The sequence below is a fragment of the Tamandua tetradactyla genome, chromosome 8 (assembly GCF_023851605.1).
Source record: "Tamandua tetradactyla isolate mTamTet1 chromosome 8, mTamTet1.pri, whole genome shotgun sequence".
Classification (NCBI taxonomy): Eukaryota; Metazoa; Chordata; class Mammalia; order Pilosa; family Myrmecophagidae; genus Tamandua; species Tamandua tetradactyla.
This window is the reverse complement of record NC_135334.1, coordinates 79990058-80007140: the sequence shown is the minus strand read 5'-3', so window position 1 is coordinate 80007140 and position 17083 is coordinate 79990058. Positions and strand designations below refer to the sequence as shown.

The 17083-nt window shown below is 43.0% G+C and overlaps 1 protein-coding gene across 22 annotated transcripts in view; it reads right to left on the bottom strand.

Annotated features, from left to right (window-relative positions):
• DNHD1 (dynein heavy chain domain 1) overlaps positions 1-17083 on the bottom strand; it is an 88045-nt gene that overhangs the window by 21962 nt on the left and 49000 nt on the right. For 14 of the 22 annotated variants that reach the window (XR_013156780.1, XM_077113806.1, XM_077113808.1 and 11 more), the window contains 10 exons: positions 11884-12011; positions 11584-11782; positions 11068-11162; positions 10297-10504; positions 9470-9655; positions 9060-9157; positions 6041-8927; positions 5655-5835; positions 5299-5491; positions 4774-5062 (listed from right to left, as the gene is read on the bottom strand). Coding sequence is in view for 17 of the 22 variants with exons in the window: in XM_077113806.1 (XP_076969921.1) it covers positions 4774-5062; positions 5299-5491; positions 5655-5835; positions 6041-8927; positions 9060-9157; positions 9470-9655; positions 10297-10504; positions 11068-11162; positions 11584-11782; positions 11884-12011 (4464 nt within the window). In the remaining 5 variants the exon portion in view is untranslated. Of the gene's footprint in view, positions 1-4773; positions 5063-5296; positions 5492-5654; positions 5836-6040; positions 8928-9059; positions 9158-9469; positions 9656-10296; positions 11163-11583; positions 11783-11883; positions 12012-17083 lie in introns of those variants that run through there. The other 8 variants (XM_077113816.1, XM_077113818.1, XM_077113820.1 and 5 more) reach the window with 8 other exon arrangements.

Below are 17083 nucleotides of genomic sequence, written 5' to 3'. Positions count from 1 at the left end.
ATTTAAAATTTTCAATTTCCAATTGTTACTAGAATATAAAATATAATTGATTTCAGTATACTGACTTGTGTTATATTGATTTTGGGGGTAGATTCCCTAGGATTTTGTATGTACACAATCATTTTGTAAGACAGTAAGAGACAGTTTATTGTGTCCTTTTAATTTGTAAGTATATTTTCTTTTTCTTATCTTATTGCTCTGACTAAACTTCCAGCACAGTATTGAACAGAAGCTGTGAAAATGGGCATTCTTGCCTTTTGGCTGATTTTAATGGGAAAGTGTTCATTCTATGATTTTCAGATATTGAGTCAATTTTGCATTCTTGGGATATCAGCACATATTTTTCATCTATTCTAAAATGTTGGCCCTTTAACTGAAGTGTTTATTCCAGTTACACTTTATGTCATTATTGATATGGTTGGTTTCAAGTTCATCATATTATTATGTGTCTTCAATCTGTCCCTTTTATTTTTTCGTTATTCAGTTGCACCTTTCCTGCATCCTTTTGTATAACTTATATATTTTAATACTCCACTGTATTTTCCTTAACAGGCTGTTTAGTTCTATTACTCCTACTATGACTATGACTGTAACTATGACTACAACCACTTCTGTTATTATTTAGTCTTTTCTCTAGGGTTAACAATATGCCTCCTTAATTTATCAATACCAAGAAGTAATATTATACCACTTCAGACTTCACAAATAGCCTTTTCACTTCCTACCTTTGCACTTCACATTTGACATTTCCCACTTCAAAAATGTCAAACTTTTACAATAGTGTGGTTTCATTTACCTATCCCCCTGTCCCGCCCATTCTCTTACTATGGTTACTATTGTCTCTTTTATGTTTACCTACATTATCAATCCCACCTTACAGCAATATGATTATTATTTTTTCTAAAAAGTTAATTGTCTTCGGGTTCGGTTCCTGGACCATGCAAGCCCCTCCCCTGACAAAAGTCAATTGTCTTTTAAGAAAAAGGTATTAAAGGAAGAAAATAACAACAACAAAAAGAAAGAAAAAGGTATTTACCATTTCTGGCACTCTTCATTCTTTTCTGTAGATCTGCGTTTCTATCTATTATTATTTCTCTTCTGACTGAAGAACATCATTAGCATTTCTTATAGTACAGTTTTAACAGCAGTTAATTTTCTTAGATATAATTTATTTCAAATGCCTTTATTTCACACTCATTTATGAAGGGTATCTTTGCTGGAAAGAGAATTCAAGGTTGGCAGGTTTTTTTCTCTTTCAGTACTTTAAAGATGATATTCCACTGTTCTCTGGTCTTCACTGTTTCTGACAAGAATTTAATGATCATTCTAATTGCTGATTCCCTCTATATGATGTGTATTTTTTTTTCCCCTCTGACCACTTTCAAAATTTTTTATTTATTTGGTTTTCAGCAGTTTGACTATAGTGTGCCTAGCCATGGTTTTCTTTTTTATTATCTTGCTTGGTTTTTTAAATCTGTAAGTCAATACTTTACAACAAATTGGGGAAAATTTGGGTCATTTTTTCCTCAATATTTTTTCTGCCTTATTTTCCCTCTTCTCTCCTTCTGGGGATCTAATTATCCATGTGGTAGTCTGATGCTATATTCATATTCCATATTTTTTTCTGTTCTTCAGAGTTCACTGACTCCTTCTTTTGCCATTTCCTATCTACTATTAAGCCCACTGAATTTTTCATTTCTGTTATTGTATTTTCAGTTCTAAATTTCTAGTTAGTCCTTTTTCCTTTTTGTGGTTTCCATTTTTCTGTTGAGGTTCTCTTTTTATTCACTCATGAAGAATGTATTTTCCTTCAAGTCCTTAATACTTTTATGATAGCTGCTTTAAAGATTTGTCTGCTAAATCCAGCGTCTAGACCATCTCAGGATTAGTTTCTATTGGTTGATTTTTTCTTGACAGTAGATCACATTTTCCCATTTTGTTGAATGTTGACTATTTTTAAATTTTATATTGGATGTTTTGGTGGCATTCCCCAAAGACAACTTCTGCGTATTTTCCATTCTACAACGTTGCATGCAATGTTTTCAATCCTCCTGTTGAAGCCTCTTCTCAACTGTCATTCACACATTAGCTGTACTACCCTTTACTCCTACTATTATCCACTGATATCCTGATTGCTCCCCAAAATTCATTGAGAAGGCAGAATAATACAGTTGGAAAGAATTACAGGTTTTGGAGCCAAACAGGCTTGAATTTTTATCTTGGTTAAGATTCTTACTAGCTAATCTGTCTTGGGCAAGTTATAAAATCCCTGACGTAGCTTTTCCATCTTTAAGATCATCACCAAAAATCTCTGTCTTACTGGGTTTTTGTAAACACTAAAGATGACATGAAGAAAGCATGTGGCACATGACAGGTACTCAATAAACTGTACCTGCTATTATCAAGTACATTTACCACCTGGTTTGTTTTCTACATCCCATAAGGGGCAGTTCAATGTCTGACAGGACAACCTATCCGATGCTTTAGTCCACTGACTTTTTTGACCCCAACAACTTGTACCAATATTGCATTTCTGTCACCCATCCCCAAGGCCATTAGTCCAATCCTCCAGTTATTACCTGGAGATACAAAAATTTAGAAATTTAAAATCTGATTTTCCAAACTTTTATCACAATGTCTTTCCTTTCCTTTCTTATCTTTTCTTTTACAAATTCTGAGCACTTACTTCCTGTTGGGTAAATCAAAATGAAGGCGACAAATCCCTATTTTCATGAACACAGGCTTTCGATGTACTGGAAGGGCCAGACAAGTCACCATACAATAATAAAACCATGGTTATCACAAGTAAATTTACAGAGCATAAGATGAATATATAACTTAGATTCCTGGAACAGATATTGCTCCTAGGAGATGTTTGGAAGGAATAAGTAGGACTTAGATGATAGAGGAGACCTGACTTGCTGGATGCCTGCTTATAGCTGAGTCCAGTTAGAGCACAGAGTATAACAGGTCTCATCAAAGAGAGAAGAATGCCTCAGCAAAAAGTCTGGCAAGAACATTTGCCAAAATTCCAGGTAATAGTTGTCTGAACCAAGGAAGATGGAATGGAAATTAAGTGGAAAGATTCAAGTGATATTGAGGAGGTAGAACCAAGACCCATGGTGACTGGGCATGGGTGAGAGAGGGAAGATGACAAACAATTTCTGGCTTAAATGACAAGCAAACTCACTGCCCTCCCCCTCTCTATGTGGGACATGACTCCCAGGGGTGTGGACCTTTCTGGCAGTGTGGGAGAGAAATCCTGGAATGAGCTGGAGCTCAGCACCAAGGAATTGAGAAAACCTTCTTGACCGAAAAGGGGAAGAGAGAAATGAGACAAAATAAAGTGTCAATGGCTGAGGGATTCCAGAGTCAAGAGATTATCCTGGAGGTTATTCTTATGCATTAAATAGATATTACCTTTTTAGTTAAGATGTAACAGAGAGGCTGAAGGGAACTGCCTGAAAATGTAGAGCTTTGTTCCAGTAGCCATGTTTCTTGAAGATGATTGTATGATATAGCTTTCGCAGTGTGACTGTGTGATTGTGTAAACCTTGTGTCTGATGCTTCTTTTATCTACTTTATGGATAGATAAGTAAAACATATGGATCAAAAATAAATAAATAATAGGGGGAACAAATGTTAAAATAAATTTAGTAGATTGAAATGCTAGTGACCAATGAAAGGGAGGGGTAAGGGGTATAGTATATATAAAATTTTTTCTGTTTTCTTTTTATGAATTGATGTAAATGCTCTAAGAAATCATCATGATGATGAATATACAACTATGTGATGAAAAAATAATGTTCATATTGTATGTTGATTGGTTTTATTAATAAAAATTTTTTAAAAATTCTGGCTTAATAAATTGTTTGGATAATGGTATCAGTTATAACCAGGCACACAGAAGCAGGATTTGTGGGTGTGCCAGTTTTAATCTGTTGTGGACCCCAGAAATGCCTTGTCCTTTAATCCTCAATATAGCTATGTGGGAGCTATTGATTGTTCCCACGGAGGTTTGACCCACCCAATTCTGGGTGGTAACTTTTGATTAGATGATTTCTAGGGAGATATTTTTCCACCCATTCAAGGTGGGGTTGCTTACTGGAGCCCTTTAAAAGGGAACCATTTTGGAAAATGTTTTAGAGCCCACACAGCCAGAGACCTTTAGAGATGAAGAAGGAAAACGCCTCTGGGGGAGCTTCATGAAACAAGAGGCGGGGAGAGAAAGCTAGCAGGCTTTACCATGTGCCCTTCCAGCTGAGAGAAAAACCCTGAACTTCATCAGCCTTTCTTGAGTGAAAGTAACCTCTTATTGGTGGCTTAATTTGGACATTTCATGGCTTTTGAACTGTAAACTTGCAGCTAAATAAATTCCCCCTTTTAAAAGCCATTCTGTTTATGGTATATAGCATTCTGCAGCTTGGAAACTAAAACAGGGGGGAAGATGATGATCTCAGGTTTGGGTCTGAGGTGCCATGGGACAACAAGGTAGAGATACACAGTAGATAGTTGGATAAGCAGAGCTGGGGCTTAGAAGAGAAGCCTGGTCTGGAGATAGAGATTTAGTAGTCAAAGATTAGATATGGTGGATGAAGCCATGAGATTGGGTGAGATTGCTTGGAGAACATATGTAGAATGAAAAGATATTAAGAATGGAATACTTAAGTTTGGTCTAGAGGCATATATTTGAGAATCAATGTATATTGTTGCGGATTTTATAGTCTCAAGGGATGATAGCATCTCTTTCCGTCCCTTTTTCCAGCTCCTCACCAGAAGCAGCCAGGTGCAGATCCTCCAGCAGGAAGAGGAGAAAGCCTTTAGAATCTTGGTGAGGCCCAGGACATGGGCTGGCTTGTGTTTGGCCCTGGACCGCTTGGCTCAGCAGGAGGCGAAGGTGGGTGGAACTGAAGGCAGGGTGGATGGGACTGGACATATAGGGGTGATTTGGCTCCACTAACACCTCCACAAAGGCTGACTTCCCTGCTGCTGCCTCTCCAGCCAGCAGCACTGGCTGTCCCTGTGACAGAAGCAGGTCCACCACATACAAGAGCCGTTCAGTCTGCAAGACAGAAGCAGGGCTTACTGTGGCAGCTCCAGTTTAGAATAGTAATCTAGCAGAAAGTAAAGGTCTAGGGGATTTTTTTCTTAAAGCTATGCTTGCAGAAAACAATGTATGATTGTGAAACCATATCAAAGATTGGGAGCAGGTAGACCTCAGCTGGGCCTAGAACATAGATTACCCCTAGGACATCTCCTTAAGTCCTAACACCAGTTACTGTCCAACTGTGCTCACACCTGGGGAGAAGGAGTGAAGGTGCCCAGAGTTCCCTTGATGCGACTGTTCAGGTATTGGCCAGTGAAGGGGACCAATGTTCCATCTTCAGGGCAAACATGCAGATCAAACACCAAGGCTGAGGGTGGTAGCTCAGGGTAGTTGGAGAGGCAACCAAGAGAGCTCCTCAGGAATGTGTCAAAGAGGGGCCAGACCCTGCTCAGATGGACACACAGGCAAAAATGTCAGACAGTTACAAAAGTTCCATTTGTGACACACATATGCCACACACCCCAATAGCAACGTCTTCTGGATTAGCCTCCCATGGGCCAGTCCACCTCAAGTCTCTGCATTCCCTATCCCTCACCCTTATAGGCACCTGGAGGGAAGATGAGCTCCAAAGCCCCAGATCAGGGCAAAAAGAAAGCTGCTGACAGCCAGCAAGTGCTCCCTGCGCTTATTCTCCACATCATCATTGTCAGCCTGGGATGGGTTGTTCAAAGAGCTGCTTTTTGAGGACTTGAAACTCTGGGTCACAGGATCAGTACTGCTGAAGTTCTCTGCAAAGGTCAGAATAGGAGCCCCAGAAGAAATAAGTGGGGGTGGGATGGGGAGCAGAGATTGGTTGTATTACTTCTTCTCACCTTTAGTCCCTAGGCCCAGGCTAATCAAAGAACCCATGTCCGAGGCTCCAGCTATCCCAAAGCTATCCTCAAGGCCCCATCTCTGCCCCCCTCTCTCAAACCAGTCCTTCCTTCTCCATACCTAAGCCATGTGCCTTCTTCTCATCTAGGTGCAGGTAGGGATCAAGCAGACCACGCAAGATGCGGGCCAGGCTGTTGATTTCAGCCACGCCTGGGCAAACGGCCTGCTGCCCGTGTACCTGCAGCAAAGAGCTGATACCCTGGCGGGTAAGGAATCGGAAGAGGGCAGGTACCAGAACTTCAGCCAGGCGGTTGAGTTCAGTGAAAGTCTGAAGCTGCAGGTGGTACTCATGGGGCAGGGCTGCCATTAGGGCACTGAGCATACACTGCCAAGTCTGCTTCCCACCACACCAGACCAGGGCACAGCGACCCACTACTGTGGGGGACATGCCTGTTGCATCTGCCACCTCCATCAAGAGAAAGGTGCCTGGGGGTCGTGCTATCTGCTGCCCATTGGGGAGGCTAAGCTGTGGGGGGTCACTTAGAAGGCAAGTGATGGAGTCCAACCAAGCAGCACTGGGTGACCCATCACATATTAACCAGTGCTGGATCCCCACTGATTCCTGTGTCTGCACCTTTGGGCCTATGCACTCACCCTGGGTGGCTGCACGAAGCAGCCTGGGGAAGATGCCATGGTGCCAGCAGGAGCCCTCTAGCCATCCCAGGAACTCCTGGGAGCTGAGAACACTGGGGTATAGGTGAGTAATTTCCACAGGCTGGTAGTTGTAGGTGGAGGTGTCCTCCATAGCTGCCAGCCGATTATGGATCTTAAATAAGCTGTGCCAACAAGTGGTCTTGCCACTGCCTGCAGGACCCAGGAGCAGAATGCCTGAGGTCCGCCATAGTGCCTGGCTCAGTTGCTCCAGGGACTCCAAAATATCAGGGCTAGGTTGCAGGCCTACCTGCTGCAGTTCCTCTACCAGAAGTGGCTTCAGCAGCCTAGGGATCATAGGCTCTGCCAGCACTTGGCTGGCACTAGGAAAGAGCCCACAGAGAAGCTCTTGGAGGTTGTGCAGGCGGAGCTCATCGAGGATACTGAACAATGGTGAGCGTAGCAGGGCACGCAGTAGCACAGCCTCCTCGGTGGCAGCAAGGCTGCGAGGCTGCTGGGACTTGGATTCCTTCATGGTCACATTTAGTGTCTGAACTGTGTCTTCCAGTACCTGCTTGAGCAGCGGCAAGCGACAGGGCAGGGACCCAGACACGAGCTCACCTTCTAAGGAGAAGAATTTGGATAAGCGGGCAGCCATGCGGGAGGCATCTCGCATCCCTGCTCCCAGCAGAGTCAGCTCTGCCACTTGTCGCAGGTCAGGCAGTGCCAATGCCACAGGCCGTAGAAGCAGGTGCAAATTGGCAGGCACAGCAGGGCTCAGGGTACGCAGTGTCAAGAGACAGCCATAGCCAAGGCGCATGCACACATGATGTTTCTCAAAGAGGCCACTGCCAAGGAGCTGGGGCTCAATAGGATCTATTGTGTGGGTGCTTCGGGAAGCCTCCCGGTACAGTGGTGCATAGAGAAAGTGCAATTTGGTCAGGCGCTGGCCCAGTGCAGAGAGCAAGCCTGGGGGCAGATGCTGAACTGCCTCTAAGAGCAGCCAGGCACCACTCTGCAGGGCCCCATTCAGGTAGTTGCTCAGGCACCGGGCCTCTATCTGAGGCAAGCAGGGCATCATCACCAGATGGCGGCCCAGGGCCCGTGCCAGGCTAGTCACCATAGCTGTCTTTCCCACACCATCAGGGCCCAGTAGGGTCCCACAAGCTACTTCCTCTAGGGCCAATAATAGCACCAGGACTGGCCGCTCAGGCAGCAGGCTAGGTAGAGGTCCCAGTCTGGGACCCAGGTACTCATAATTGTACAGAAAGGACCGGCCCAACACATCTATCCAGCATGCAGCTGGTGACAGAGAAGGCCCTGTAGTTACAGTCTTGAGACTCTGTAGAGGACTTTGGGGGACAGTGTGAGGTGAACCTAGGTGATACTTGAGTTGGCGGGCCCAGTGGAAGTCTTTCAGATCACTGACCTGGTGCTCCTGCAGCAGCTGTGCTACATCCCGGTGAGTTACTGCTGCGACCACCAAGGCACTTAACAGGCTGGTCTGGCGGACAGAGGGCAGAGACTCCAGACCCTGGGAGACCCTCTGGGCCCGCACAAAATGTACCAGTACCTCAAGCTTGCGCATCTGAATGGGGACAATGGCCAGGGTCTTCCCCTCAAGAAGAGCCTCCTCCATCTCAGCCCGCCACACCACCTCTTCTGCCACCAGCATGCACTGCCATGGGAAGGCCTGGACTAACTTCAGCCAGTGTTGGACATATAAATGCAGGGGCAACTGATTGTGCATGGGCACCTGCTTAGAGTCCTCATCTAGGGAGAGGCCCAGAGTAAGGCGGGCGGCCACACAGTCCTGCAGCATGTGCACCAGTGTCAAACGCAGACACTTCTCCAGAGAGGCCAGCCACTTGGGAAAATCTAGATGCAGGGGTAGAGGCTTCTGCAACTTCATTTCCTCCCCACCTGCCCCTTGCACTGCAAGTGCTTCTACCTGAGTCTGTGTGCTTGGGCTTGATTCTGGGTCATCCAGGTTATTCTCCTTATTATTTGGGCTAAACTTGAAGCTCACAGAATGCACATGAGGAAAGCAGCGTTGGACCCATAGCTGAGCCTCACAAGACTCTAGTGGGGCAGCCAGCAAGGCCACCAGCTCACTGTCACTGAGGAAGAAGAGACGAGGGAAGTGAGCACGCACCCCATAGAGTACACTCTCCAAAGCCACGATTATACCTTCCAGCTCCATCGAGCCTGCTTGCAGTAGTTGTTGCAGCTGCTGGCCTTGGAAGTAGGGGCTCCTCTTGGCACTAGGCATTACAAGTGACAAAACCAGTGGGTCAGCTACAGAGATCCGCATCAGTGTCCGATATTGGTCGTCCAAGGCCTTGAAACGAGAACTCTGTGGTGAGGGTGATGGTAAAAGTGAGGACAGACATGAAGTGACAGCTTTCTTCCCTCCCTGGACATCCTGAGCCCTGCTATTCATTGGCCCTTGCCCACCCTGATTCACCTCATTCCCCTCTTCCCCTACCAGGTCAGAACTAGGAAACTGGATCTTCATCTCATGCAGAACTTTATTCAGGAAAATCCACTTCTGTTGGAAAGTCACCCACACCTCCAGCAGGGAACCTGTGTAAGTAGTCAGAGGAATACTGGAGGGAGACACTTGGGTTCAAACTTCTACAAGAGGGTCCAGCTTGCTCTGGTTTTGACAACACTGGTGCCCCACCAGCCTAGCCAAACTCCTCTGCTTCATAGGACCCAGGTATCTTTCTTAAGAGAGAGAAAATTTTCACTGAAGCCCAAGAAGTAACCCTGAAGAAGGTCCTCGCTTTGCCCTTTGTATCTTCCCCTACTTAACCATCCTTTCTCATCCCCAGCCTTCTGGATCATTCTGCCTCTAGGTCCCACTCATCAACCCACTTAGAGGCCTGCACTCACCCAGGCCATGCATGATGGTCACCCACTCCAGGGCTATTTTGTACAAGTCTCCTGACTTTTGGATGGCTAGGATCTTGAACAATCTCTGAAGACTATCCTGGATGGAATTCTGAAGACTGCTGTAGTCTGGGAAAAAATGCGCTCCAGGTGAGCTGAGCTGGCAGTCAGCTGGGGCAAGGACAGGGGCTGGAGCAGAAAAAAGAATGAGAAGACCAGGGTGACCTGCAATCCCTGCTAGGAGAGGCAGTTACAAAGGCCCCAAAACCCTTCTATCTGAGGATCACATTGGCCAATGCAGTGGAGTCGCCCCACTTTTGAATAGATCACTGAGATCTCAAAACAGGAATAGAAATCAACCCCCTCGACCCCATGCACTGTGGGCAGGACCAAGGTGAACTGATTTCCCCACTTAGATACTATGAGTGTTTCCCTACCCTTAGGGAAATCTAGTTCCACAGAAGTTGACAAATTTGAGCATCCAGCTTGGGAAGAAGGCTAAATGGCTCCAGGCCCCCTACATTTTACTATGGCAAGAAAGCCTGTTCTGGAATGAAAGACGTCCTGTGTATACACAGAAAAAAGACCTTTGCTGAAGGAGCTGGGTATTTTGGAGTGGGGATGGGTAAGTGAAAGAGAAACATTCAAAGATATTAAGACAGAATGGGAGCTACATGAAAGATACTGTCTTGGAAGAGACTGTCCCAGTCTCTCCAGTTAAGGATGGGGCCCTGGCTAGAGAAGCCATGTTTGGCATGGCTTGGCAGACATGGTAGATGAATATGGCCCTCAGGAGGGACTTTCACTGGGCCACAAGGGCTGGGTCTCACCTGCGAGGATGAAGGTACCACTATCTTTGCCAACTACCTCCAACTGGGGGCTATGAAGTATCTGCCTTTTGGAGCGCTCTGAGGCTGTTGGCTCATAGGGAACATGCAGGATGAAGTTGAGCAGGCGTAACTGGCGTGATTCCCAGAAGCACTGCAGTCGCCGTAGGGTCTCTTGGGCATGAACTTGTTCATTTTCACACTGCCATATCTGCAAAAGTAGGTCTCAGAAACCAGGACTAGGTAATGACTCAAAGCATAACCTTGGATCTTTGACTTGGGGATTGGGTTTGGGCTCAGAGGAATGGAGGTCTCAGGTTTGAGAGAGAGATGGGACACCTAGTTACGAAGTTAAGCCATCATTAGCATCTAATTATTTTTGCCCAGGGCTGTTGCCAGAGCCTTGAAACCCACCCTTTTCCAAGGCTCCAGCTGAACAGACAATATCTCAATCAGCTCTTGCTCTTTGGGGATAAGGTAAGTATTAGGGGAACATCTGCCACCCTATGTGCACTGACTTATGGGCTGCGACCCATCATAGTACCCTCGGAGGGACATGCTCTTGGTTACAGGGTCTGGAACCACCTATCAGATCTCTGTCTTGAGAGTTAAGGAGAAAATTCATACCATTCACACAGGTCAGCAATCTCACCCCCATCCTCCATATGCCAACATCCACTGCCTCTTGTCTTAAAGGGTTGCTGGGCCTTAACTGGCTCCATTATACATTAGCAAACAGGCTTGGACCATTTCATTCCCTCCTGTGGGTCCCACCTGGTTGATTCGATCTGAAAATTCCAGCAGTGGACAAGTGAGCAGATGGCCCAGTGTCAAGACATCCATGTTGTTGATACTGCTCAGCCCTAAGGCTGGAGGTAGAGGAGACAACAAATCAGAACTCTACCCTGTATCTCGCAGAGTCCAGCCCATATCCCAGAGCCCAGTCCTACCCTAAGTCCATTGTCAAGATCTGCGATTCAGAGCCCAGTTCAGCCCAGTTCAGACCTCAGATTGCAGGTCTCAGAGTACAACATAGAGCCCAAGGGTCCAGAATCTAGTCCATTGCACAACTCAGAGCCCAGAGCTAAGACCCCAGCCCAGATTCCAGCCTGACATAGTACCATCTGTGGGGAAAAGGAAGTTATGGTGCATGGGGGAAAGGAAGTTATAGTGCCTGGGTAAAGGCAGGGAGCAGCTAGGGACCAAAGATGTTTCCACAAGAGCAGTAGAGAGTTGAGCTGTTGCACAGCTCTAGCCCCTATGCCCTTCCTCTCTCTCTGTCAAACACACCACGTAGAAGGGCTTGGCAGTTGGGGTTCTGCAGCTGAAGGGTACCCATCTTGGTGAGCAATGGCAGGTAGTTGCGAAATTCCTCCAACATGTGCATGCAGTGTTGCAGAACAGGGCTGTGTAGCCCCAGGGTTGCACTCATCCGTGCAGCTTCTGTCAGCCAGCCATCTGTCTTCTCCTGGGCCATAGCCAGACTGAACTGTAGAGAGAAGGGCTCTTTGTCAGTCAAGATGCCTCACCAACCCTACCCTTGATGTCCCTCCATTTCCAGGCAGGAGCTCCAAAGAAGGGTGTCAGCACCTTGGCAAAAGCCATGCACTTCCACTCACTGATGTTTTCAGAGACGATTCTGTACAGGTGCCAGATGCGCTGCTGCTGCACAATAGGACGGGCCCCACAGGCTGGCAAGGGCACAGGACTCTCGTCCCCTGTGGGATAGGATTGGCTATGGCTTGGGGCTATGTGGTAGGGCGTGATAAGGAATGGCCAGTCAAGAGACTGTAGTGACAGAATGGAGGGTCCAGAAAGGGTGGTAGGGGGGATGATCCCAATTCTTTAGTACAACAATGGAAGTGGGTCAATCCAAAGAACAGATATCCCAAAGACAGAGTAACTGGAAAAATGTGATTGCAATGAAAGGGAAGTATCCCTCTTTTATTAGTCTCTACTTCGCTCATTCTACTTTAGGCTCACTAGACTACTGTTTGTTGCTCAGATCCATGAGGCATGCTCCGTCTTAAGGATCTTTGACTGCCCCTTTATTCTTTCTGGAACACTCTTCCCTCAGAGAACCACATAACTCATTCCCTCACCAACTTCAAGTCTTTGCTCAAACATCACCTTCTTAATGAGATCTATACAGACCACCCCATTAAAAGTTGCTATCTGCTTTCCTTGGCATTCTTGATCCCTCTTACCCTACTCTATTTTTTTCCCTATTCCACTTATCACTTTCCAATATACTACATAATTTAGTTGTATTGTATGTTATTTAGTCTTTCTCCCTCAACCAGATTGTTGGGTGCAATCAATGAGCAGAGATCTTTTGTTACTTTTAGTTTGGTTCCACTCAAGTACCTAGAAGACTGTCTGGTACACAGTAGGAATTTGATAAATATGTGTAAAATTAAAGAATGAATAAATGAGTGAACTCATAGCCCAGGGGAGAGTTCAATAAGACATGTATGAAAAAAGGTCTGGCTCACACAAAGGACCATGAGGGGTAAAAGGTGAAGCGCCCTGTTGTATTTGCCTCTGGTGCAAATCCCTACCTTCCTCTCTTAGCCAATGATTTATTATCAGTTGTGAGATATATGTCAAAAGCCATTTGTAATTAATGAGTATGGAGGTTTGCAATTTACCTAAAGAAATCAGACCAGATTCTAGGATAACACTATAAAATTGTCATTCTCACTCACTTGAATTCCAGTATACTTTCTTGAGTGGGAGAAAAAGTAATAGTTACAACACCCAAATACCAGGAGTCATGCACAGGACAATGGATTACAGATCTCAATGTAAAAATAATACTTCACAAATATTAGAAGAAAGTATGGGTGAATTCCTCCATAACCTGGGTGTAAGGAAAGGCTTTTTAACTATGACTAAAAATTCCAGATACATTTTTTTCCAGACGCATTTTTTTAAAAGATTAGTAAATTTGACTACATGAAAGCAAAAAACTTTTTCTTTTTTTTTTTAACATGGGCAGGCACCAGAAATCAAACACAGGTCTCTGGCATGGCAGGTGAGAACTCTGCCACTGAGCCACCGTGGCCCACCCGCAAAAAACTTTTGATGGCAAAAAAACCCACACCATAATCAAAGTCAAACACAAATGACAGACAATTCACAAAACAAGATACAAAAATAACTTTTGAACATATGAAAAGATAGTAACCTTTACTCCTGATGAGAAAAATTCAAATTAAAACCATACTGATTTCTCACCAATCAGATGAGCAAAAGTTCAAAAACTTAAAAATGTTTAAAAACAATGCCCTTCATTAGCAAGCCTGTAGGGAACAGGAATTCCCATAATCACTGTAAGAATATAAAATGGTACGTACAACTTCCATGGAGGGAAATTTGGCAATATCTAACAATACTACTTAAACACATACCATTTGACTCTGCAGTAGCACTTTTAGGACTTTATCCCAAAGATATATCTCTAACAATACAAAATATATGTGTACAAGGTTATTCATTGTACATTATTTATAATTGCAAAAAAGCTAGAAACCATATAAATGTACAAACACAGGCAATTTGTTCAAGAAATTATGATACACACATACAATGAAGAAAGAAACTTGTAGCTGTAAAAAACAATGAGAAAGATTTCTATGAAGTAATGTGGAGTGGATCCTGGGTATTTTAAGTGAAAAAAAAATGTTAAGATCATATATAATATGTTACCTTTTGTGCAGGAAAATATTCATATATCCACTAATTATTATCAGAAAGCCCCAACAAATGTATACACAAGAAGGATACAAATCAGAAAATAATGAAGTTGGTTACCTACAAGGCGGGGGAAATGGGATAGAAACGATAATGGGTGGGGGTGACACTTCTCTAAGTGTACATTTTTGCATTGTTTTGGCTTTTGAAAACATAGTAATATCCTACATATTCCAAAAAAGAAAAATTAAATCAATAAGAATGGGAAGGGAGGAAAACAAATGGAAAGAAACAGAAACGAATGTACTGTATTAAAATGAACACCATAACCATATGGAAGGGGGAAAAAAAGAAAGAAGAGAAAAAAGGGGTGCATGGGTGGTTCAGTAGTAGAATTCTCTCCTGCCATGTGGGAGACCTGGGTTCAATTCCTGGACCATGCACGCAAAAAAAAAAAAAAAAAAATCAATAAATGGTGCTGTAATAGAAAAGAATGAAATATGACCACACTGCACTGCATCAAAAAAAAAAAAAAAGGAAAGGAAAGGAAAGGAGAAAAAGAGGAGGGAGGGAGAGCAGAAGGAAGAATTAATCCAAAAATTTATGTACAAAATATTTGACTATATATCTTCGGTCTTGACAGGATAGAGAACATGGTGGGAAGAGTAAGGGAAAAGAACAGCAAACAAATTCTAAACTCCTTAGTAGGTTTCTTTACAGTAGTGGTTTGAGTGAAGCCCTTATGAAGTTATTGCAGATGTAATACAGGATTGAGCAAATGAGTAAATGTGTTGATGTTGTTGGGAGCCAGAGACCTCAACTTGGAAGAAGAGACATAGAACTAAGAAAAGAAGAAGGCAAGAATAAATCCAGGGAGGGTGGATTGGAATTGGAGGTATTGGTGAACTCATAATTTCTAAAATATGTATTATGTATATGTATATGTTAATATATATATATATATATATATATGCACACCATGGACAAATATGTGTGTATATCTGTATGTAATTATATGTACATATGTGCATATGTTTTCTTGCTCTGTTGAAGAAGCCAAGGGGCAAGGAGCTACATAATGCCCAGATATTAGTTTCTAATATCATCCCCTCCCTAACAGGAACCAGGACTCTTCAAATAATAGTTAATTTCAGGACTGTGGAACAATAGGTACAAGATAAGGCTGCAGTATCTTTTTACAACAGAAAGTTAAGGACACAGAAACCAGATTGATGGGGTGCCTACTGGTCAAATCTGGGAGAATTTGAGCACCAAAGTAAGTAAAGTAATGAATTTTAAACTATTGAAAAAGCTGGAAGTTATTATCCCTGCCAATAATAAATAGATAAATGAATCAGTGAGGGGAAAGGGAGGGCTTGTGCTTTCTGTAGAATGTCAGGAGCTGACCGGTAAGTCTGGGCTAGAGAGGAAAAATTATCTTCATGCAATCGTAATGGTAAATATTGGATCAGGTGAGGATCTTCAATGGATGCTAAATCTAGGGGTAAATCTGATAAGGAGCAAAATATTTTCATAATCTTAGAAAGGTCTCCCCCAGAGACTACTTATTGTTGCCAGGGATGAAAAAGAAAAAATAATTTTTTAGTGGAGGAACTGTGCAACACCTTGACCAGGTGATCAAAATTAACATCAACAATGAGGGACGTGTGGACATCATAGGCCTTCAGATACGATACTTGGAGAAAGACACATTATCCTGCAATATTCCTGAGACTGGATAATCTCAGTCATGAAAAATAATCAGACAAACACAATGTGAAGAACATTCTATTAAGAAAAAAGAAAGGGGGCTGTATGCTTAAAAAAATGTCTATATCACAAAAGAGAAAGAAACGCTGTAGGACTTTTCCAGATTAAAAGAGGCTTAAGAGACAAGACAAGCACATGTGATGCTTGACCCTAGAATGGATGCAAGATTGGAGAGGAAAAAATATTATAAAGGACATTATTAGGTCAATGGATAAAACTGGCATATGGATGGTAGATTGAATTATCACAAATATATAAGTGTATGAAATTGATAATTTTACCATATAAGAGAACATCCCTATTCTTAGGAAATGGTATTTGGGGGTAAAGAGTCATGATATATGTACACTTACCCTCAAATGGTTAGAAAAAATGTACATATGCACATGTATATATACACACAGTGCATGATAACACAAATGAAAAAGCAAATGGGTAAAATGTTAACAACAGTGAATATGGATTAAAAATATGGAGATATTCTTTTGAACTATTTTTGAAGCTTCAAAAATCATTACTTGGGCAGGCCACAGTGGCTCAGCAGGCAAAGTTCTTGCCTGCCATGACAGAAACCCGGGTTCGATTCCTGGTGCCTGCCCATGCAAAAACAAAACAAAACAAAACAAAATTACCAAATAAAAAATTTTAAATGCAATAGAAATTAAAGAGTATATATTGCAGAATTGGAAATTAATAAGGCATGCTCAAGATATTTTCCAGTAACACAGAGGAAAAGAATAAAGGAGTGACAATTATGATGAATAAGATTAAAGATAAAGCAGAGATCCAGAAAACCCAACATATAAGTAAGAATTCAGGAAGGATACAAGAGCAAATGTGAGAGCCATGGTCAAATAGATGGTAAAGAAATTACCTACAAAAGAAAAAAATCAAATGATGTCAGCATTGTCCACAATGCTACAATATCTAAACCTGAAGAAACAATTTTGTGACTTAAGAATTCAATATCCAAAAATGTTCATATATAGAATTTGGTGGTGTATGTATAACTAGGTAATTATAACAGGAGCCACTGATTGCACGCTTAGGGTGGATTGTATGGTGTGTGAATAAAACTGTTTTTAAAAAACAAACAGTAAACTACAAGTGCTGGAAAAGATGTGGAGAAAGAGGTGTATCTATTTACTGTTGGTAGGAAAGTAGAATTGTACAGCCCTTCTGGAAAGCAGTGCGGCACTTCCATAGCAAGCTGAATATAATGCTGCCATGTGATCCTGAAACCCCTTTACCAGGTATATATTAGGAAGAACTGAAAGCAGGAACAAGACTAGATATTTGCACACATTTGTTTATAGTGGCATTA